At 33.8% G+C, this 25662-nt stretch overlaps 1 protein-coding gene across 2 annotated transcripts; it reads right to left on the bottom strand.

Moving 5' to 3' along the window:
- Positions 1-1038: 1038 nt before the first annotated feature.
- On the bottom strand, positions 1039-24050 carry LOC129218129 (uncharacterized). Of its 2 annotated transcripts, none has more exons than XM_054852338.1 (4): positions 22383-24050; positions 16176-16435; positions 9170-9403; positions 1039-1561 (listed from the first exon to the last, which is right to left on the bottom strand). In XM_054852338.1, the coding sequence occupies exons 1-4, from the start codon at positions 24025-24027 to the stop codon at positions 1427-1429; spliced, it is 2274 nt and encodes a 757-aa protein (XP_054708313.1). In that variant the 5' UTR covers positions 24028-24050; the 3' UTR covers positions 1039-1426. The 2 variants fall into 2 exon arrangements, with proteins under 2 accessions (XP_054708313.1, XP_054708314.1); XM_054852339.1 differs by having other exon boundaries at positions 23781-24050.
- Positions 24051-25662: the final 1612 nt, after the last annotated feature.

Here is a 25662-nt window from a genome sequence, read left to right as displayed (position 1 = left end):
TCTCTTCCTTTACTGTGTACAGTGGCGCCACGCTATCGTCTCTATTTTGCGCGGGAAAATCAAAGGTTGGATACTTTTTAGACAGGCCTCGTACATACAAGTTTCAACTCGCAAAAATGAAAAAAAAAATATATTTCTATTCTCTTAAAATAAGAATGAAATCTTCTGATAACAGGGATAGCATTAAAATTAAAAACAACGTTCCCACTTATTAAAAAAAAGTTAAAAACCTTTTCAAAGTTTCACTTTCACTGACAAAAATGCTCTTTTAAAATTTTGAATTCAGAAAGTGTTTGAATTCTGTATAGTGATAACTCCAGAGTTTAACTTAAAGTTTTGTTATTCCGTTGTGCTTTTTTTTTTGGCTAAAAAATCTGCATAAACTCATAAACTGCTAGATGTTGCATTCAGTAAGTTGTACTCAGTACTCTGCTTGACTTTGTAAACAATTTTATTCCAAATTAAAATTTAAAAAAATAACAATTTTATAATTCCACTAATTTTGATTGGTTCATCTAAATTTTAAAAAATGCAACCAAAGAAACTGAATTTTTGAAAGTACGAAGTTTCACATTACAGTGTATGAACTGGTTATTAATTCACCCTGCTACCTACCTAATACCTACTACAAAAAATATGGACTGTAGTTCAGTTATTAGGGTAAAAACATAAAGAAAGGTATTGCAAATTATTTATGAGCAGGATTTTATCCGTGGGTGAGAGATTTGCTGTAATAATTGTTCAAAACTATATATATACTAATTGAGACATATGGTCAATTAAATTATGCATTAATTGTCAAAAATTCAAGTTATCTTTAAATTATTTTATTCAAAATACTTTAACAGATAATGTGCAAAGGTCTAATTTGTAAATTGAAATTTGAAAAAAAAAAATTAAGTGCAAACCTATATGTGTGCCTTAACAACATTGTTTTCTCACAATTAACTGCTGATAGTTTAACTCTGTGTGTTTGCAATAACAGTCTGTAGATTAACATTTTTAGAATCAAGATAAATTATTTAGAAGTGCACTAAAAGCACTGTTTCATTTATATCTAATGCATAGTAAAACCATAATATCAAAAGAAAGTCATATGTATTTGACATACATTTCTAAAGAAAAGACTAAGTTATGTATTTAAAGTTTATTTTGCTCCTTGAGTGAAAGTAAATGAAATGCATTCATACGATTTTTTTAATTTTAAAAAACTGTTGATAAACTATCACAGAAATATTTTTAAATATATAAATATAACAAGCATACTCTTTGTCAAAACTGTTTCAAACAAAACTTAACAATATGCTGGAAAACTAACTCACTGGTTGTAAAATGAAAAATATAATCAATGATATCACAGATTTTGTCTCTCCTCAAAAAACTTTATCATGGAAGAATGCAGGATAACAAAGGAATCAAAATTCTTCTATGGAATGGAATGTTTAGTATTGTCCTGTTGGTGAATAACAGCTGCATTTTTTAGAAGCCGTACAAATGAGTCTTCATCTCCACAACTGTTTAACCAAGCATCCAAAATTTGAGCACTGCTTAATTGTTCCATCTGTAATAATACTAAAAGGTTAGGATTTTAAAAAATAATAAATATTTATTTTTCGTACAAAATATTGAACAAGTTACACATTTTGGATAATCCAGCTAGAACAAATTCCTGAATCAGGATTTTTTTTTTCTAGGCATTGTATTTTATGGTTAAAACTAAAATCTTAGGAGTCAAGAGAAAATCTTCTGGGCCAAACAAGAAATTTCTCAGTGTTTGTACAAAAAATCAGTACAACACTGCATTTTAAATATTGTTATCAGAGATTCAACAAGACATTTTTTTAGTTGTCCAGGACCTGTTGTTCCCAGCATATAAGATGCACTTTCATCATGCATCAGGCTAAGATTGGGGGGAAATATTTGATTAGACAGAAAACGATTAACTTATTTTAATCATAACTTTATATAATGTACAATGAAGCCAGAACTGTTAAGATTGAAAAAAAGCAAATGCATCAATTTGTTCAATGTAGAATCTCGGTACTTCATCATAAATATTACTACCTCTAAAAGCATACAGGACCATGAGAGTTTCTGGCTCAAAACTGTTATGTGTAATAAAGGACACATTTTCTACGCCTGATGTGACAAAACATTTCCATGGGAAATCAACTTGTGTCTTATAAGGTTAAGATATATTTTCAGGGCCTAAGATACAGCTTCATTTTAGGAAAAAAAATTCAATGATATTTCTATGATTCTGTGTAGTCTAATGTGTAACAACATCCAACATTTCAAGCGGGCCCGCCACTAGGCATCTGAGCGTCTGTGTGCAAGGTGAACTATAGCGCCCCCTCTCTTTATATAGGCGGTTCACTAAAAAAAGGGGGTGCAAGGGGGTTGCACGTAAAGCTACTTTTTGGGGGTGGGGGTGCATTGGGCTATATTACTGATCGGTAAAACACTGTCTACGGTAAGGAAGGGTTAATGACCTCCTGTATCCGCTCCTGGCTTGATAACGTTTGCTTTTTTTTCGGGTATTAGGGATGGGTTATTAATTGGTGCAGGCACCAGAGCATTTTTTAAGGAATTTTCACTAGGAAACAAGTTTAGCATCCTTCCAAATAATTTTCTCTTTTCTTAACAAACACGTGTATAATCGTCGCCTCAAACAGCGGCAGGATATTTTAGTGTTGTTCCAATAATTAGATGTCTAACTGTTGCTCTGAGGCGACTATATAGTTAATATATGTATATATAGAGAGAGAGAAAGAGAGAGATCCATTGCGAAATCAAAACAGTACGAGGTGTGAGGAACTGGTGGCCCCTCAATTATTTCAAGCGATCGTATCCTAAATACAGCGAAAGATAAGTTTCAGCTTTTGGTTTAAGAGGAAGCCGTTAATAGATCATTGGCTATATGAAACTTGTTGAAAGTGCAGTATTAACTCTGAAAGAAGAGCGGTCCAGGGGGATTCTCCCCGGACCCTTCTTCTCTCCCCCCCTCCCCGCCTGGAACATTTTCGAATTTGTAGATTTGTTGTCTTAAAAACGCATTTTAGAGGATCTTCGGTAATGTTAGGGAAGGAGAGGTTCAGTGGCACTCCCCTGTCTATTTTTCGAAATTGTAGCTCTAAGAATGCAGTTTTAGACAATCTCTGATGATGTTAGAGGGAGTAGAGATCTGACGGTGCATCCCAGAAAATTTTCCCAACTTGTAATCTTAGAAATGCATTCTCACTATTTCGTAATATTAAGGGGTCGGAGAGCGTCCCCCTCCCCCTGCCTGTTTTTCAAAGTTGAAACCTCAAAAACGCAGATATTATCTCCATTATTATGTTAAGAGGGAGGTACGGGGGATCTCCGTCTAATTTTTCTGCAATTTTAAAGCTAAAAACGCAGTTTTTAATAGGATATTTTCGTGATGTTACGCGGAGCGATTCGAGAGCATAAACCAGGAAATTTTTCTAATTTGCAGTCTTAAAAATGCATTCTAGTTATCTTTAGAAGTGGTAGGGGAGAAGAAGTTTTGAGTACTACCCCACCCCAAGGGCCTAAGGGAAAATCGTTGCACTGTTCCCTTGGCCGTAGCCCATTGCTTAGGAATTGGAGCCACTATCTTTATCCAACAGAACCATTCTCTAAAGAGTATCTTCTCTAGCTCGTACCACGAAATTTTTTTTCTGCTTTTTAATCCATTTTTTGCTCATCTTGTATAGTTTTAAATCAATTTTAAGATATGTCGAAAAAACTATCTGAAGCTGAATTCAGAAAGAGAGCGAAAGACCACGAAAAAGAGGCCCCCAACAATCTTCATCTTATTTATCATCGTGGTTAAATGCTAAAGACGTTAGGAGAGTAGGTAAGGCATTGTTTATATAATTTGAATGATGTAATACAAATTTGTTAAATTTTATAATTTTTCTCATTCTTGGAAAAAAATCTCGCACTATAATAATGGAGATTCAATTTAAAGTTCGGGAGGCTGCCAATTTTTCTTTAGAAAATACTAGGGTTATTTTGAGGATAAATTGAACTAAAACGATAAATTTTCGACTTAGTTTCAAAATATTTTTTCTACCCACACAATATTTTAAATATGCTTAAATCATCAACGTCAATCAAATGTGTCAGAAATCGGCTATTTTTTACGGCTCTAAACTTGAATTTTTCTTTGGTACTTTTGATGCATATTTATAATTACAGTAGAACCTTGTTTATCTTGCTCTCGTTTATCCAGATCTCCGGCTTATCCAGATCAAATGTTTAAAGTTAAAAAATATATTCACTGAAATGATATAATTTTAAATTATGATAGCCGGAACGAAACTGTCAATGTACCAAATATTTGCTCTTTATTTTGATTAAATACACAACTCCTGCATAGGGCGTACAATAAATTATAGTCATCTGAAAAACAACATGGCATATTTGGAGTGTCATTCTTACACCACAGCAGCTGAACTATAAATGATTAAGTGTTTGCAAGTAACAATCCGATGTATTTTCGTTACAGCGTTTTTTGCTGTAATAAAAGATAAAAAATTATCAAGATAGAGTTTAAATAAGATAATCTGTCCTTTTGAACAACAGTAAGATGTCAGCTTAAAGTCAGGATAAGCCAAGTATAGTAATATTCAATTAATTTCAAGTAAGAAACAAAAACAACTAACCTACTAAATTTTTTATCGGATTTAAAATTATTTCACGCATTATTGTGATATGTTGCTCTTTTGTAGTTGAATATTGTTGTTTTTCTTGCGAATATCTTCATAGTAGTATACTAAAATACTGAAAAATAAATAATTGAAAATCTTTGCTTTATTGAAGTTATAATTTTTAATTTATTTTTTAAAGCAATATTGCAACAAGTTGTGACTCTCTTGTAGAAATACAAAAATATTTTTCCTTGAATAACTTCATATGTGAAATAATAAATAAATACTTAATGATTTTTACCTCCTATCGCTATTTTTAAAAAAAGCAATACCGTGATAAAGCTACATAAAAACTTCTAATTACGTAAAAGTCGCGTTTATAAGGCTTATGGCATTATAGGCAGCAGACTCCTTTATCACTGCCTAATTCAAATATGGTTTCCAGTGGTGAAACGGTTCAAAAGTGATACCAAATGGAATGTTATTTATCTATTAGTTCTACTGGTTAAAGAGTACTCCATCACGGTGTAACGAAAAGTTACATTACAAGACATGTATAAATTGCAAATGCATTTTGTGTAAAATTCGTCCTTGGCTCATAAGAGGCAGTGAGAAGCAAAGGGATGTAAGTGGACATTTTCAAGTTTTGAGTAAAACGCGTATAGCTTAGGTAAGGCTTTCATTGATTTTTTTCTAAATCATGCTGTACAGAAGCACCTACCAGGGCTACTAGTACAGCGAAACTTCTCTCGAGCGACCAATCTCTGTTCCTGAAAAAAGCGGTCGTTAATGGAGGTTGGTCGCTTTTAGAGGTCCTTTTCAAACATGCAAATATAGCACCATAGTTGCTATTTACCTTTTTCCTGCAGTATATTAATCAAGAACATTATGATGAAAATGTATTTCAATAAAGAAACTTTTTTTTTAAATTTTAAATGTAAAATATACTTTTTACATGATTTTTCTATTAAAAAACTAATAGCTTTAAAATATGTAAACAGATTCGTTTGCTTCAGATTCATTTTTTTCCTATAACAACTTTAGTTTCTAGTTTAGTTTTCAGCTGCAAAAATAAATTGCTAATATGTAATTATTAGTACAAGACAAAGTTATCTATTTCTGTTAGAGTTTATTGTGCTAACAGCTTTGGTTGTACACCAAACTCTCCGCATTTCCCTCATCAGATTCTGTATGCCTGAAAAACAAACATTTTTTTTACCGCTAATTTCCTTAAATTTCCTATCAAATTTTCCTTTCTCTTGTAAGTTCATGACTTCTACATGTTTTTCGAGAGTGAGATAACTCGCTTTTTCGTAATTTTGACTGCGATGTATTCACTGAAACCAATTCTTGAGTTAATCAAAGGCATGAAAAATAGATTTTGTCCACTCTGATGAACTAGGAATGCTCCGTTCTAGCCCCTTCTCCCATAAGCAACCAAGAAATTCCAAGAAACAACTTTTTAACGAAGTTCTATTCTTATCAACCTGCTTCAATGAAAGGCGCACGCTTGCCTTGCCTTGAGATTTGCATGGGCCACCTTAGCTTCCCAAGGATCCGAAAAACAACGTTCTCCTTTTTGTGACATTTTTGAGGTTCAAAGCAGAGAGAGAGAGCAAGAAAGGAACATGTTTAAACTCACAAGAGAATAGATTTCAATCCCTTATTCTGGTTTCGTTCCACCTTCGTCAACATGAGAAAACTAGTCTGCCTATGAATTCCATGGTCTATTGTTTTTCTTTTGTTGTCTCTCTCTTTTTGAGTTTTCTCTAGCAAAAATTCCTATATTTTTTAATGCTGAGGTTTATGATTTACCGGTCGTTGTGAGAGGTTTCAATGGTCTTTCCCAGAGGTATTTTATCATTAGTCCTATACGGGGAAAAATCTGTGACTCAGAAAAGTGGTCGTTAATGGAGGTGGTCGCTATATAGAGGTGGTCGCTCATAGATGTTTCACTGTACTATCTCTTGCCCCAAGACGGAGGAGGGGTTCACCTACTATGAGTACTGGTTATCTCTAAATTTTTAATTTTGCCACTTGCATCCCTTTGCTTCTCACTGCCTCAAATGTAACCGTCTCCTCCGTGATTCTGCTCCATTTGCGTTGAAATTTGATAGACTTAAATTTGAGATTTATTTAAGATCTTAATTTTGGTTTAAGGTCTTGTTTATTGTGTATAGTTTACCATGTGGTGCGTTCAGCGCAAGATGATATTCTATCGTGCATATACTGGAGCTTAAACACCCTCTTTTTAGTTTGTAGTTTAATTTTTTGGTCTTTTAACCATACTTATTGAATCCTCCACGGCTGATGAGCTCTTAATTCAACCTTTCAACTTTTTCTATTAATTGCTGCTTGTATTTTTCTTTTTCTAATCATTATTATTCTTAAAAATTGTTTAAAACTTGTTATTTGACCTGTATATTTTATAAATTTCTTGGCTTTTTAGTTTTGCTGCGTTGCGCATCTATGGGCTTTTGGTTTGGCCTTTTCAATATTATAGTTATAATAATTATGTATATATATATATATATATATATATATATATATATATATATATATATATATATATATATATATGTAGCGGTGTATTTTCTCTGTAATGTACGTGAAGGGCCCTGGTGTTGACGTTATGAAGTTTTTCGGGGATTTTTTTTTTTTTTGCTTTGTTTTTTTTTTATGGGGGGGGGCGCCGAAACGAGGTCTTGCCCCTGTTCAAAAACGACCTAGTTACGTCCCTGCTAATTACCTTGACGGCGACAGCATGAAATCAATACCATCTTGACGACGTCAACATGTATGCAATGCTGATATTGTAAGGTAATATCCATATTGGTATTTTAAGATAAATGTAATTTTGCATGTGTGTTATTGCAATATTGCTTTTTAATCTTTATGCAACTTTTATGCAGTATGAAACACATCAATATTGACGCCGTCAGTATAATATAAAGATCTGTCAAGGTTGATGCAAGACATTTTGCTAGTAGGGAAAAAAGATATTGCGACCAGCCGTCAAACTTCACACCCCAGTCCTGCTCATTTTACTACGATTTTCGCCTAATGTCCCGACAGAGGCGGCAAAGTGGCCGAAATGCCTATCTACCTATCTTCCGCCTGTTTTTTTCTTTGGCACTGGCCACATCTGATAGTAAGAATAAAGCTGAAAGAACACTTTCTTGCTATTATTAAACTCTCTCACTAAATGGTCCCCTATGGGGGGAAGGGGCACCGTTTTAAGTTTTTCTTTTTTTTGGAGAGTCAAAATTTTAATTTGCCTTTACTTTTATTTATTTTCAGATTTAGCAAGGTGAGGCTGAATTTGGTGCACCTTGAACATGGCGCACACGTACGGTGCACGTCTTGCACACCTGATTACAGCGGGCTTTATTTCAAGTTAAAACTGTACTGGTTAAATTATAACAATAATTCGGTTTTTCCTCACTTCTTATTTCAAGTTTACAATATGTTCAAATGCATGTTAATAGAATATTTTTAAAACCCAAAATGTCTATTCCATAAGGTTTTATTATTACTCATCAAATACAAAACTTTGAAGACTTTTCCGGTTGTGTCAGCAATTTATTAAATACGGTTTGTTAGATACATGTATAAGGGTTTTGGAAAATAAAGCAAGTAAAAATAACTAATTTGTTTATTTAATTTTATGGGACTTTCCATGACTTATTTTAAGCATATAAAAAAAGCACTCAGGCAGAAAAAAGGGCTGATTTTCCATAGTTGAAAATATCAAATACATACAGGTCTTGTCAAAATAGACCTTAGTCAAAAATAGACCTTATTCAAACCAAAATTGCATCCAAACTAGAGCTGCGTCACGAAGAGTTGGCAGTTAAATTGGAAGTGGGAACAAGAAGACTTCATTTCATAGTACGTATGATCCGCAAGATTGCACAAGCAGTAAAAACTTAACTGCTTACACATTCTTCATGATCCTACCCCTTATAAAATGTAGAGCTCTACTTCCGCTTCCAGTTCATTCATAAGCTCTCTGTGGCACAGCTACACCTGTGTCTCGATCATGGTGTAAAGGGTTAAAAAGACTTCAATTTCAATGGGTGAACCAAAGAAAAAGGATGAAAAATCCAAAAACAGTAAAGTAATTTGGCTCTAGTATCAGATAAAGTCATTAAAAGTGTAATAAATAAACTAGTTGTTAACATTTATTATTTTATTAGTACTTGTTTTTATTTCCCAAAACACTTGTATTTAACAGACTTTTTTCAGCAAGTTACTGATTTGGCTGATCAACTTAACTTTACATAGCACAAAAATTATAGTATGTACAAAAAATGGTAACCAAAGGTGATACAAGATTGTATGCAGACTGGTAAATATCTCAGATCAATATAGAAAATCTCTGTATCCCAGAGCAGTACAGAGATTTTGTATATTGATTTTTGATATTTTGCACTAGTTAGAATTAAATAGTCCTATTATTTGGCTTGGAAAATGAATTTTATTTACAGTATGAATTCAAGGAAACTTACTTTATTGTCACTTTTGTCATCAAACAATATCTCTTTACAAACTCTTGTACAAAACTTATTTAGCCATACATAAGCAGCAGCAGAAATACCAGACTCTGAAATAATCTGATCCTGACTAAATCCATTAATCCACATGTAGCAGAATGCAAGGATTTGTTCTAATGTAATATTTGTTAATTCAAACCATGAGCCACGCCTAATAGAACATCGTTTCGAGCAGGATTTTCTTTTAACCTAAAAAATCAAACAATATTAATGATTTGAAGTGTTTTTTTTTAAATCCAGGACTAATTAAACAAACTAAGAAACGAACACAGGAGTTGACCCACAAGGAGGGATCCAGAAAGTATTCAAGGAGGAGGAGATTGATTTCAGATACTTAACCCTTTTATGAATTCCCAGACCTCCACCACCTTCATTAAAGATTGTCTAAATTTTTTTTTTTTTTTTTTTAAACTTCCGGAGAGAAATTTTTGGAGAGGTGTACTGAACCCCATCCCTTACCTTTCCTTACCTTAACGTCATCAAAGGTGTACTATAATTGCTTTTTTTTTTTTTTTAACTTAAATTGAAAAAACTTTCCAGGGGAGAGACTAAAAAACCTATCTAGGATCATCTAAGATTGTTCTGAAAGTTTTTTGAAGTTCCAAAACCTCGATTTTAGACAAAGTTCTCATCCCTATCATGAAAGTGTTAAGAGATGTGCTTACAGTTGCATTTTCAAGGCTATAATTTTGAAAAAATTCCAAGGATGATCCCTCTTTTTCATAAAATTATTGAAGATCGTCTAAAATTACGGTTTTGGGACTTCAGTATCGAAAATATGTTGAGGGAGAGTTCCTACATATTGGCTCAAGGCGATCACCTCCAATCGCCCATCCCTTGTATAAATCCTTGTTGACACAAATTAAAAGCGAAACAATCAGATGAATTTTAGATTCCTTCATAATATTTGAAATGATAGCACCAATGTATTTGAAAAGTGATTGAATTAAATACAAAAGAACTTGCCACAAAAATATTTTACATATTATAACGAAATTAAAAGTTACTATTTATAAAGGAGGAAATTTTATTTTACAGTAAAGCTACCTCTGCTTTTCAAAGCACTAATTTTTTTTTTTTTTCTTCATCAGCTTAATATTAAAAGTCCTCTCAGAGAGACCAGATAACCCTCTGTTAGCAACCATTTTTATCCTTTGTTTCAAAAGTTTAAAATTGAAAAATAATAAGAACTGAAAACTAGTGCAGTCATGGCACAAAGAAGACTATGGTGTTACCAACTAGGAAACCATAGGGTATTGCAATCATGAAAAAAAAATCTGTTTTTGCAGCAATCAAAAGAGCATAAGAGCATAGTAAAACATGCTTTTCGATGCAGAAATTATTTTCCCTTGTGTCCCTGTTATAAAAATACCAGCTCTTACTGCAAAAATTTCAAGAAAAGCTAAATTTAGAAAATTTTGTGAATAATGGAAGTCATCTTTCACATCCTTTACAGATGCATGTCCTGCCACATGCAAATGATGACATTGCATGGTACTTTCAATGTCTTGCCAAGTCTTTACATTTGGTACTTTTTTTAAGCTTAGGCAGATTTTAAGAGCCTATGTTTTAATATCATTTTTGAATGACTTCCTTTATTTTTAAAAGTTGCTGGGGATAACTTTGAGAGTTACTCACATTGAAAATGTTTCATTAGATCATGAATCTTCTTTAAAGAAAAGGAATTAAAATTACCTAACAGTAAGAACATATGCCAATATACTGACGAAACGTACAGTACGCGAAACACCAAAACACATACCCAAGATCACCTTAATTACAATTCTTTAAAGAAAGAAACAGCTTTATTCTTACTAGGTGGCATGGTTAAGATGCAGCATTATAACACAAATACAATTGCAAGAATAGTGCTTTTAAAAGAATTTAAAACTACTCCTTGATCAAATACTAACTCTAAAATTAACCCCCAATCAAAGTTAAAATACATTAGTTATTACACGGCCAGAGTTTCCGCCTATACATATTTACAAAAGCACCAAGCCCCAATAACTCTCTGCTTAAAATTAACTAATATGAAATTTGCATTTTACACACATTAAAATAACATTAGCCTATAATAACATAATACCACAATTTGCACAGATTAAAAAGTTCTCATGTAATACATTAAAACATTACTTCACAGGGGTTGAATTCTACGACGAGACATCAAACACTAAAAATCTCACATGCTGTACAAAAGGCACCAATTCGACCTTGCTTCAAAGATCTAGCGTAGGCTGAATGATTTGAGGATTCGCCCGCTGCCGGTAGCTCCGAACTCCAATTCCTGCTATTCATTTTCACGGGCCACAAGACTTATAATTTCCAACCATCCGATGCGTTCATTAGCTCCCAGGTCTGGTCCATGGGGCCTCCACTTCCGACACAGCGATGAATTTAGTCTGGCAAAAGACTCTGATAGATTCTTGGTTCACTTATGTGATGCCGAGACTTCACATCTTAGCGAGGAACATTTATCTGCACTTAACCTTGCAAAGGGCCATCCCCACATTCACCATTTTAACGAAACTCGAGAGGCTGTTTCAGCCACGCACGCAAGGCGAGATGATATGCATAAAAAAGGAAACTTTAGCTCTTTCGTACTGCCTTATATCCATTGCGTCATTTCCAACTGTTGCCACTACGCTTTTGGGCAGTACAAATGCCCTCCCCCTTAAAAAAAATATACACAAGTATATTTTTATTGAACAACTCTTCCATTCACTCTAGGCCGCAAATTATAAGGATGCACAACATGTGGGACAAAACGACCTAAGAGACCAGGCATCATTTGAACATCAAGAGGCAAACTCCCAGTTGAATTTCCCTCCTCTTTTGTATTTTCTTGTTGTGTTTGACAACCTTGTTGTGTTCTTGTTTGACCCATATCTGTGGTAGCAGTATCCGGGTCAACTAAGGGAAATCTGGGAGTGGCCAAAGCAATATTCTCTATATGTACCACCCTGACGTAATTTGATTTCTTTGCGTGCCTAATTTTTACCACTACTGGAGAGATAATTTCAGAAATTAGAAAAGGACCTTCATTATGTTTACTCAATTTTTTTGAGCGCCCTGGCTTCACAGCTGGATTATACCAAAATATTTCATCCCCTACTTTAAATTGCCGTATTTTACTTTGCCTTTCTCGTCTGTTTTCATTTGTCTCAGCCGCATTTTCCAAATTGTGTCTCACTGTGGCGTATGATTCATGCAATTTCTTCAGTAGCTCATTAGCATAATGCATATTATCCGCATAAGAAAAGGGGGTCGCCCTTTCCAGAAACTCATGAGGCAGATTTAAATTTCTTCCATACATCAACCATGCCGGTGCAAAACCGGTCGACTCGTGTGCAGACGTTCTATACGCCAGGAGAGCAAAGGGCAATTTTATATCCCAGTCATCATGTTCGGAATTTACTATATGCGAAAGCGCATTACCTAACGTTTTGTGATATCTTTCCACGCACCCATTACTCTGTGGTCTCCACGCCAGGGTATCTAATTTTTTTATATTCAAACTCCGGTATACTTCCTTCATTGCATTGCTTAGCAAATTCAACCCCCGGTCTGACAAAAATTTTTTTGGTGTCCCATAACGACTAATGAATTGCATCACTAAATCCGCGATGACATCACTGCCTATCGTAGACACAGGGAAAGCATCCACCCACCTTGTAAAATAGTCAGTAAAGGTAATGATATATCTATTACCCCTTTCAGTGACAGGCAAGGGACCTACTATGTCGAAAGCGACTTTTTCGAATGGACCTGCCGGAATAGGAGCTCTCTGCAATGGAGCCAAACACCCTGGCAGATGTGCCCTTCGTTCCATACAACTCTGACACGACTTCACCCAGTTTATGATTTGAGCCCCCATTCTCGGCCAATAAAACATACTTTTGATTTTGTTAGAAGTTTTCTTAATCCCGGGATGACACGCTTGCGGACTATCATGATAAATCTCACATATTTTTCGCACCAACGACTGTGGCACAACGTACCTAATATCTTTTTCCCCCTTGGAATTTCTGTTTCTGCATACCAAAATTTTATCCTTCAAGAAAAATTCCAGTTTATCCGGAATTTGATTTTTTTGTGTGCTCGTATCCTGGATTCGTTCTACAATATCGAGCTATATGTCCTATTCGCCCACATTTAAAACAAGTTACACTTACTTTTCTTTCATTACCCCGGCATCTATGCCCCTCCAACAGCTCAACCCTTTTTGTTAGATAATCCATTTTCTCTAACAAGGTATTAAATCCGTCGCTTACTTTATTATTTTCTGTATTCGTTTGATTTATCCCAAACACTGACTCAGAATTTGCCTCGAAATGTTCAGATTGATTTAAAAATGGATTATCGGCGGATTGTGCTGCCCTCCAGGCAATTTCTTCACGACCTGCATAATCTTTGAGTTCTTCCAAATTTTTAGGATTTCTGACAATTACTCCCCTCAAGATTTCAGGTCGCAAATTTGCAAGAAGCATGTTCATTAACATGTGTTTACGCTGACTTTCCACTATTTCTTTAGATTCATTTCCGAAATCTAGCATTTTGCTTTTCGCATTAGCCCTTGCGATAAACCTCTCCACTGGCATATTTGGTGGCTGCCGGAATGCCATAAACTCGAAAAAGGCAACGCTTGGGGGCGGCTTGCTAACAAATTCTCTGAAAAGGACCAGTTTCAATGTTTTAAAATCACTAATTTCGTCGCGAAACTCATTGAAACATTCCCTAGCGTTTCCAAACAGCCTATCTCGCGCCACGAAATATTTCTCCGAATCAGACCAATTCCACTGCAAAGCCGAATCCTCTATCCTTTCAAAAAACTCAGGAAGAGGAGTTTCACTATTAATACCTTTAAACACAGGTATCATTGATAGATTCATTACAGATAAGCCGTGAGGTACAAAAACTCCTGATGCCTGGTCCTTGGCCATCCCTTCCTTATACAATACGCAAAAACACACAAAATTACAAATTTAAAACTTGTAAAAACCACCACATATTATACACCGCTAATATGTTTTTTTTTTTTTTTTTTTATAAAGCTGCAAGAAAAGAAAGCCACGGCACCATTTTTATACTGACGAAACGTACAGTACGCGAAACACCAAAACACATACCCAAGATCACCTTAATTACAATTCTTTAAAGAAAGAAACAGCTTTATTCTTACTAGGTGTCATGGTTAAGATGCAGCATTATAACACAAATACAATTGCAAGAATAGTGCTTTTAAAAGAATTTAAAACTACTCCTTGATCAAATACTAACTCTAAAATTAACCCCCAATCAAAGTTAAAATACATTAGTTATTACACGGCCAGAGTTTCCGCCTATACATATTTACAAAAGCACCAAGCCCAAATAACTCTCTGCTTAAAATTAACTAATATGAAATTTGCATTTTACACACATTAAAATAACATTAGCCTATAACAACATAATACCACAATTTGCACAGATTAAAAAGTTCTCATGTAATACATTAAAACATTACTTCACAGGGGTTGAATTCTACGACGAGACATCAAACACTAAAAATCTCACACGCTGTACAAAAGGCACCAATTCGACCTTGCTTCAAAGATCTAGCGTAGGCTGAATGATTTGAGGATTCGCCCGATGCCGGTAGCTCCGAACTCCAATTCCTGCTATTCATTTTCACGGGCCAAAAGACTTATAATTTCCAACCATCCGATGCGTTCATTAGCTTCCAGGTCTGGTCCATGGGGCCTCCACTTCCGACACGGCGATAAATTTAGTCTGGCAGAAGACTCTGATAGATTCTTGGTTCACTTATGTGATGCCGAGACTTCACATCTTAGCGAGGAACATTTATCTGCACTTAACCTTGCAAAGGGCCATCCCCACATTCCCCATTTTAACGAAACTCGAGAGGCTGTTTCAGCCACGCACGCAAGGCGAGATGATATGCATAAAAAAGGAAACTTTAGCTCTTTCGTACTGCCTTATATCCATTGCGTCATTTCCAACTGTTGCCACTACGCTTTTGGGCAGTACACCAATAAAAATTTATTTTAAAAATATTTTATTTAGGTTCAGATGTATAAAACAAATATAATCAATTTTGTAAGCTATTTCTCAGTAACTAAATGGTATGACTTTTCCATTCCAAAAGTCACAGACTGGATTCCAACATGTTGCAAAATTAAATTTTACTTAATGAAAAAAATGAAATAGAATTAACGTTGTATGATGTCATAAAATTTAAAAAATTAATCTTAAAATAAAAAAAAATCCACCAAAAACCATCCTGTATTTTGAAATTTAAAAAACAAAAAATAATTTTGAATGTGTAGAATGGAAATATCAAAACAAATATTTTTTTAATTAAATTAAAGGAGAGAGAGAATTGTAAAATAAATATCATTGTTCAAAAGAATGCACTGCGTCACTCATCTTAAGGAGTGTTTCTTTCAGACTTGTTTGTTCATGAACGACACATCCCTAGGATCTACTACATTTCCAAACCAAGGATTTAAACCTGCCGCCCTTACCCATCTTCCTTCGAAAGTTCAAAGCAAATTAACCAACTTCTTTTGTACTTATACAAAGAAAAAAAGTTGTAAGTATGTATGCATTTTTGTGCTTTTTTTTTCTTTTTGACATTCTTTTTCTTTTACCAGCACTCAGTTATAACAAGCAAATATAGCTTCAGGCTCATTTAGGTGGGTTATGAGGGACAATTGACCCCCCTGGCTTAGATGAATCAATATACTTCCATATATGAGGGCGTGGCTTTTGTTGTTTCTTGACATAATATGCATTGAGTACCTATAAAACCTTTGACACTCCCCTCCCACCTTGGAAAAATTTTAAATGGTGGACTGGGTTATAAGCAAATTCGACTATCAACCAACATCAAATTTCATCAAAAGTACGGATACATGTAATAAGTTTTTCTTTTTTTTAAAGATGCATCACTTACAGTGGTAACATTGGAACAGAACCAGATAGCTCCATCTGATAGTCGAGGCATCTTCTTGATTTTCATTTCAAAACCACATGTTGGACATACCATAGTTTTTACTATAAGATCCATTTCTTTTAACCAATCCACACAATCTTCTTTTGTGTTGCAAATTACTCTACATAAGTAGGCATAATTTATGAATTTTCCATTTAAAATCTGGCTTTTGAAATTCCATTTGCTGGATTCAGCAACTATGTCGGGCACAGGAGAATGCTCTAAATAAATAAAGAAAGGTAAGAACACTTAGATTAGAGGTGATAATTTAAAAAAACATTTGAATTTAATATTTCATCCAAAATACAGACTAGTCTTGAAAATCCGAGGTAATTGGGGCTCATGTCATGTCGGATTACTGAAAACTCAGATTATCCAGAAAATTCTTTCAGATAAAAAAATTACACTATTTGAACGATATGAGAAGGAGCACCTTTTTACTTCCTTGCATAAAGAAGAGGAAGTATTGCCTTCACGAAAAATTTATCACAGAAATTTCAACATTAATTTACCTTTTAATTAAGATGAAACAAATTTTTACTTTAATTTTTCATGATGCTTGTACATATTTATGTGTTCAAATTGGTAGGCAAACCAAACATGCATTTTGACTATACTCGAATTCATTTTGACTAGTTTTGTCAGGACATCTGTATCTATGTGTGCGTGATTAAATATGTATTTATCTTGGACAGCACGAAAAAGGTTAGTAGTAAAAGGTTGAAATTTCGCTTCAAGTTGTGCATCTCCAAGCCCGGAACTACGTACCCACAGACCCCTGGCTCTCAATGTCGTAGAAATCCAGTAGGCAGTTAGGGGCCCTATTGATTATTTGCAAGTGGTCCAAAATTTATAGATCTGAGCCTGTGCATCTCCTTCTTCGATTGCAATCGGATATATTCGAAAAGGTATGTTTACATGTTCTTTGTGCAAAAACAATGTCAACTTTTGATACATTTCACATATCAAGTTATTATCTCTCAGTCATTTCTTAATCTGTAAGTATCTTTTTGTAATCGGTGAATATTTTATGCCACTTAGGGTGTGTTGTTAAAACCACCATGTATTTTAATTTTGTACTGTACGTAGTTAATAAGTTTTACCAAAGCAAAAACATGTTATCTTCAACTTTAATGAAAATTAATTTTTTAGCTAATAAAAAAATTCAACTTCAAATTAAATGAAGCAAATAATCAGATTAAGCAGAACCTCGAACTTTTGAGACTCAGATTTTCGAGACTCGACTGCAAAGTAAAATGTTTGGCACACATTAATTAATATTTCAAAAAAATTTTCATTTATTTTTTTATCTCAGTTTACATCATAATGAGAATAAAAAGTTATGTTATTTGTTTCATGCATATTTAATCAATAAAAATCAAATAATCAATTTGTATTCACTTCCCGGATCAAGATGAGCAAGCACTTTGTCACCTAACAATAATGTGACCAGATTTTTTAAGCTAAAAATCAGGACACATGACGGGAGGGGGGGTAGAGTAGTTTTTTTTCCACAGGCTTAATATTTTACGTAACAAAAAAATGCCATGAAATAACTCAAATGTACCAATAAAGAACAGCTCCTCCTCTTCAATCCAAATCATGGTGGAGGTAGTTCAGCGTATTAAACTTAAAGAATAACATTTTACATGGCGTTCTTACGTTTACCGACAGCAAAAAATCGAAAAAAGCGGTTAAAAAATCTAGATTGTATGTTATATTTCTTGTGTGACGGAATTTAAACAAAAAAAGCGGGACTTTTTCGACAAAGGGGACACTTTGGCGGGACATTCCCGCAACGGGACAGTAAGATAAAAAGCGGGACGTCTGGTCACATTACCTAACAATCTAACCATGTTCGCACCAAGCCGGTAGCGTAACTTCACATTTTTGGCCCACCTGCAAAATCTGGCTTTGGGCCCCCTACTAAAAAAATCGTATTAATCTATATTTGTAGTATTTTCAAGTTCAATTTTTCAAGTTTGTCGGCCCCGCAATTTATTTTCAAACAAACAAATATATATATATATATATATATATATATATATATATATATATATATATATATATATATATATATATATATATATATATATATATAATAATTATAATAAAAGTAAAAATATTGAAATGGTTGACTCCATGGCTGATGAGCTCTGGTTTCATACTCTGTCTTTTCCTATTAAATAGCTGTTTGCAATTTTCCTTTTTCTCATCATTATTTTTTATATAATTTGTTTAATATTTGGTTTGCATATTTTACATATATATATATATAGAGAGAGAGGGGGGGGCATATTGAGTTTTTAGTTCACTAAGGGATCATTAGCAGCAGAAATCTGGAGAGTTTGCTACAATGAGGAGAAAAAGAATAAGCAATATGAATTTAATCCTTATATAAATAACAGCCGATGATCGAGTAACCTGCATGTTTCAACAATGAAACTCGCGCCACTGTATGATAATTTGATAATATGTTTTGGTAATGTTTAACATGCAGGGAAAGGCTTTATTGTGACAAGGCTGAACTCGATCCGGTAACTTAACTGCTTTACTGGTAAGACTGTCATTTCACAAGAATGAAGAAACGAAAAGATGGTCAGAAATGAATGCTACCTACTGAAGTTTAGGGTTAATCCACTGGAGTTAGGGTTAAAGTTTCAACTATCAAAATATCAAAAACAGGCAACTGCTTCGATCAAGGAAGCAGTTTTCACCCGTCATACCTTGACGGGGGGAACTTTCTGGTTGTAAATATATTACTTGTACAAAAATAAAAGATGTGAGGAGTTTCTAAAATTTTAATTTAGCAAACGCAATTTTAGACTATATTTGGAAGAATGAATTTGTTCAGGGCTCTTTGTCTTAAATTTTTCGAATTTGAAGTGATTATCTTTTTTTTTTTATATATAATGGAAAGGGGTCAGTGAATCTCTTCCTGCAATTATTATTGAAGTTCGAAAAACGCAACTTTAGAAGATCTTTGATGATGTTAAAACAATGGCGCTCTGGGGTTATCCCCGGAAATTTTTCAAAATTGAGCTTCTAAGAATGCAATAAGCCCCCCTTTGAAGATATTAGTTGAAAGGATGAGATTCGGAACTCTGCCTATAGGAGTTTTTTGAATTTCAAAAAAAAAAAATAGCAATTTTAAACATTCTTCAGTGATGTTGGGAAGATGGAAGGTTTGGGGGTCTTACCCGTAAATTTTACGAAAGTTTTTACACACGTGATTATGTACCACCTTTGGGGAAGGAGTTAGGGACTCTTTCAAAAATCTTATCATATTAAAATTCCAAAAATATAATTTTGAACAAATCTTTTTTAATTCAATGAAACGGTGTCGGTGGCACTGCCCAAGGAATTTTTATTAACAGAACTTCTAAAAATGCAGTTGTAGGCCACTTTTGAAAACTTTAGATGATGAGATTAAATTGGGGGGACTCTGACCCAGAATTATTTCTATGGAACTCCTTAAAATACAATTGTGGCCACCTTTGATGATGTTAGAAGACTCTGCTGCAGAATTTTCGAAATTGAAGTTCCAAAAACGCAATATTAAAAAAAGAGAAAGTTTTGGGGACCTTTTTTGTAATTTTTTGAAATTGAACAAGTCTTTAAAATGCGATTGTTTGCCATCATTAAGTTACCTTTTTGAATCTTCAATTTTGGGGCAAAGTTCCAAACCCCCTCATTGCTTGCCGTAACAGCATTGAAAGTGGTGTATAAATGGGATTTTAGGATGTTATATAAAGGGAAGGGGGTGAAAGATAAGACTTCAGGATTCTCTTTGACATTGAAGCTCCCAAAATGCAATTTTAGATGATCTTCAATAATTTTAAAGAAACGGGAGTTTGAAGGCTCTCCTCCGGGAATTTTTCAAAATTGAACTCCTAAAATTGAATTGCCATTGATGACCTGACAAGAAAGATAAGGTTCTGGGACTCTCCTGGGATTTTTTTTAAATCAAAGTTTTAAAGCCCCAAATTTTAGCGATTTTTGATATTGCGATGACGAAGAGTTCAAGTCCCTCCCCCAAAATTTTTTCTAAATAAAAGCCCTAGAAAAGCAAAAGTGGACCATATTTAAAAACAATAAGAAGAGAAGGTTTCAGGACTCTCCCCCGGATTTTTTTTTACTATTGCTTCAAAAACTCGATTTTAAACGGTCTTGAATGATATTATAGACCTAGGGGTCCCTAAAACCAATAAAAGCTTTTCGAACCAAGTTTTATTTATGGAAAATAATAATAAAATTGAATAAAAGCAAAGCTCAAAAATTTTAGGCCCTTGCCGACCCCCCCCCCCCCCTCCGTCCCATTCCAGGTCCTACACAAAAAACATCCCTTCTTTTACAGAATCCCTTACGGCCAGGACTTTTTCCTTCTTTTCCCTTTTTTTTCAGGGATTTTCCCTTTTCTCTACTTTTTGCTCAGTGCCGTCCCAAGGTTTGGTTTTCGCACATGGAAGGTGGGCCGTGGGCCCCCTTTTTTCCACTTATAGGCCGATTACTGAATATGGCCATGGCCTATTCAGGAGGGAGCCCCAAATTGGCTAAAACTGTTTTAGCAAATGGCAAAAAATTGTAATGTTTGGCTACAGGAGGGCCCCCGATATCTTAACCAGAAGTTTAATGTCGATGGGCTCTTTGGGGCCCCAGAATCAATATAAGCTTTTCAAACTAAGTTTGATTTATGGAAATTTTTTATAAAATTGAATGAAAAAAAGCTCAAATTTTTGGGCCCCTCCCGACTACGAGTCCCGCAGCGTTGCAGGGTCGTGCGGTACGTAGTTTTACGCCAGTGCACCAAGCTCAATTTTTGGGAGGGGGAGAAGTTCTCAAATCGCTGAAGGAAATGCATAATTTTAACAAATGATAAAAAGTGGCTATACATATTCCTGATAGCAGAAAAAGAGCGATGGTGTGATGTACATAATGGATTCTTGAGATAGTTTGCAGACAATTTTTTACTTGGAAATAGCTTATCTTTAAGAATTACCTGAAATACCAGGGGCCAATCCAGGATTTTTTTCTTGCTACCTATTTTTGTGAAAGTTTTTTTTTTTTTTTTTATCAGCATTTTTGTGAAATTTTAGTTCAAAAAGTGTAACTGTCATCCATGTTATTTCTAACAGGTTTCGTTTTTCTGGGAGGGGGAGCTAAAAACCTAAGAAGTATGAAAATCATCATAATTTTTTCTTAATAGGCTATGAACTGTGTACAACATAGGAAATTATAAGAAAAACGGTTTCCCAAAACAAATGTTGAAAGATTGCAATAATATTGCATAAATACACTTTGGCGAGAAACAGTTAAAAATTAGTTAAAATACTACAAAAAGGTTTCTATTTAAGTGATTGTTCATATAAACCTGCTTAGAATGTTATTTTATGAATAAATTTTGTTTTAAACAGAGAAACAAATTTTATATTTTAAAATGCGAATTTTTGTGAAATTTTCGATGTTTTGTAAAGCCACTGATTTTATAACTTAATTTTTGTGAAAGTACCGATTTCAAAACAAGATTTTTGTGAAGGTACCGAAAAATGGTAGCAAAATCAGCCTGTATTGGGCCCTGAATACTTGAAGACAATCTTAACTTTCAGTGAGCAAAGTTAGATTTGCAGTTTTTTCTGGGATATAATCCGTAGGAAACAAGTAGGTACTAATATTAGCATCTTATTTTAAGTATTTTTTGGTACTTATTTAGGCTTCAGGATTAATCTTGAGTTGGTATACCTTGCAGACTATTTTTGGGATTTTCAATTTGCAGCACAGAGTGCTCAATGAAATTCTGCTGCCAGGCACATACCTAACTACATCTTCAGAGAAAAGACATTAGAAATCATTGTAAAAATTATAAATGAAATTGTAGTATTGCAATAATATATTCAAGTTGGCCAAAAAATCGGATGAATTTTCCGGAAAAGGACATGGTGCGGGGAGATGGGGGTGGGGTCTCAAATTTACTTCCCAGTGGGGTGCCCCTAAAACTAACAGGAATTCATAGAAAAAAGTGAAACAAAACTAATTTGAGACCATTCATATTTAAGACATTGTGAAAAGAAAATCTCTAAATTAAATATTTTTATGCATATGTTTCTTATATTGTTTTAGATAGAAATAAATAAGCATATTTTGGGTTCTGAAACAGAATTTCTTACTTACTTCTTTTTGGTTTTTCTTTGATATATTTCATTTTTTTCGGTATGTTTGTGGGTTTTATTTCAGATTTATCAATTTTAGGCGACTCATTAGAAAATATATCTTGTGAATTATTATTCTGAGTATATAATTCAACTCCAGTAAACTGCAAGACAACATCCTCTTCTTTTTTCCAAGAACTTACAATTTGTCTTAAAACTTCATACCTAGACTCAAAAATAGATTTGGGGCAGTCAAGTAATACCGGTAAAATTTCTTCTACTGTATTTGATGTCAAAACTTGTTTAGAAAGAGGATTGGAAAACATCTCTAGAGTTGAATTATTAGAAAGAGTTTGCATACATGTTAATGTATTCTGATAAAATTTAACATTCCAGAAATAATCACTTAAAGCTTCATCAAATACGCAGAGTGAAAGAACTTTTCTCACTGCAAAAATATGACGACATGGTAACAAGGTAAACATATAAAATTGACATGAACATATAGATGAAGATGCTGTCACAGAAGTACCCAAATAATCAAAAAAATAACTATCAGCTAATACACCATACTCCATATTAATTTCTGAAGAGAGATTTAACTGCTCAATTACAAATTTAGCAGCAAAAGGAGTAAGCACTTTTGATATTTGAAATTCTGGGGAAAACCGAGAGTACAAATTTGGTGAACTATTGATAGCAATACTTGATGTTTCCTTCCTGATTAAATTTATAATAATAAATAATTTCTTGATAAATTCACACAAATTATCACTTTTCAGAAAAAATGGCTTAATAGAATTATCTAGTTTTTCTAAGTACTGGTTAAAACGAAAAAATATATCTTCATGATAATAATCGAGTCCAGTTCTCCACTGGTACTGTAGAGGTATCCAAAATTCCTGAAAATATGCCACAACTTCACTGTGTAATGCAAGGAACTGTTGATAGTGCACTTCATATTCAGCATGAGTATGAGCAAGATACATATTTTTAAATAACTCCAATGTATACTGTTTATGTTCATCGGATGAGAAACCCTGTATAGTGTCAATTGCTTTTTTAAATGTTTTAACAGCATGGTAGAAACATATTAATATATATGGGCTAGGGAAACAAGTTCTTACAACATCTCGATACTTAAGCTTAGGATCAGCAAGTATTAATTTTGTTCGCCGCCAATTCGGATTATGTCTTTTAAATGTACTATATAACCAAGCAGTACATTCAGGATCATCTACTTGTGAGAAGCCAAGAGATACAATAAAGTTTTTACCATTTGAATCATCGCATAAAAATAAGTACATGAAAATATTAGTTTGGAAAAATTTGTAAGAAAGATCAATGCATAATCTATCTGGAAAAAAGTTGAATATGTCTTTCATAAATAAATCTTGAAAAAATATACATTTTGTACTACCATCAATGCTCAATAAATATTCAGATACAGCGCCACACTTCGTCTCCAAATAGCTTTTAATGGAATTAATGTCAAAGAATGTAGATTCTAAAGCTTTAGGCGCTACCGTGGATTTATTATTAGAATCAAAACATTCATCGTTTAGACAAGCATTAAGAGATTCGGCAGCATATTTAGGGCTGCCTTGAGAACTAATGCTCGAGTTAGTAAGCATTCTTGTCGCTTTATTAGGACTGGGAAATGACATTTAGCAAAATCATAATACTCGTGTCTACGGAACGTGTATTCAAAACTTCAACTTCGAAAGAAGAAGTAACTCATTTATGTGGGCGGACATTAATTACAGCTAAATCCTGGCGATTTTTACAGGGAAATTTACGGCAACCTTGACATTTGGCGACGCAATGGTTTGGCGCGTGAACAAACGGTAGATACACGAGGGGGCCTGAGGATTTAGGTGATTGTGAGGTACGTTTTAATGATTAATTTGAATTTATGTTTCACAAAAACACAAATTAACTCTTGAAATTAGTAATGTTGCAAGTTTCATTTGTTATTTCAACGAATATTTATTCAAAAACTGCCTAATGACTTGCAAAATGGTTTCGCTCGATCTTAAATGTCATAAATGTGATTTGATGTCAATAACATGTTACAATGTATTTAATATTGAGCTATTGAGATGAAATGATTAATTTATGTATTTCTCTTTCTTCAAAGTGATCTCGTAATGGTTTGGCGCTCGTGAACATGAGAACAAAGAGGATTTTGCTTTGATTCATAAAGGAAACAAACAGTGGTACAATTTTATTCATATTTTAATTAAAGCATAAGTAAACTTAGATAACGGCTTGTAATTCAGTGTAGATTTCATATTAAATCAACTAATTTCTAAAGAAATGCATCTTAATAGTATCTTACAAAACGGTTTCGCTTAATGATGAACGTCGTTATTATGGATATGAATATGGTAACCATGAACCCAGGATCGTTCCTGCATTGACCGACGTGTGGATTAGGAGTATATTCATCTGGTGCAGATTCTTACCTTTTTGAATTATAAAACAGTTATCAAACAATCATTTTTTTTCCTTCTAGCTTCTGCTATTTAATAGAATTCTGTGTAACGGAAATCTCAAATTAAATAATTCACTCATCATCCTTTAAAAGATCTGTCAATCATGCTTTTATTGCTGAATTGCTTCATGACTTTCAGAAAAATAACATGCAGATTTGATTTTCTTGCCAGTTCCAGATATTGTCACATGCTTAAGGATAAATACTGAAGTATTTAAATCAAAGTATCAAGTGGGGTGCAGTAGCTGTGAGCAGCAACAAACGCTCCAGGTTAAAGTGCTTATATGTTGAGGATTTTTACTGCTTGATATTTGTTTTTATTCTTGAGATTTTTTCTCCATTCGCAGAAAGATGTCCAATCTATTTTAATTTATTACAGTTCTACTTTTTGAAACTATTCTATATTGTTTATCTGTGTAATTATTCCTAGGCTGTTATGAAACTTGATCCTCAACTTGAATTGGTTTTGTATCATACTATAATTTGAGAATTTTCCTGTAATAAGCAGGTCGTGCATTCAATTCTTGAATAATACTTTTTATGAATTTGTCTTACTTCTATTCTTGATGTAATATTATGAACCAATCATAGCTGAAGTATTTTTTTTTATAATAGATGGTCACACCTTAGTGTAATATACAACAAAAAAAGAGTTAAAGAGAATAAGCTATTGATAACAGCTAGTTTACTATTGTACCTGTTGAAGAATATTTTAATTAATAACATGTTGAGAAGCAAAATATACTAATTATTTTCTGAATAGGATGGATACCTATTTAGAACTATTGTATACCATTCCATTAGC

Source organism: Uloborus diversus, chromosome 3, assembly GCF_026930045.1.
Source record: "Uloborus diversus isolate 005 chromosome 3, Udiv.v.3.1, whole genome shotgun sequence".
Lineage (NCBI taxonomy): Eukaryota > Metazoa > Arthropoda > Arachnida > Araneae > Uloboridae > Uloborus > Uloborus diversus.
This window is presented reverse-complemented; position numbering and strand designations above follow the sequence as displayed.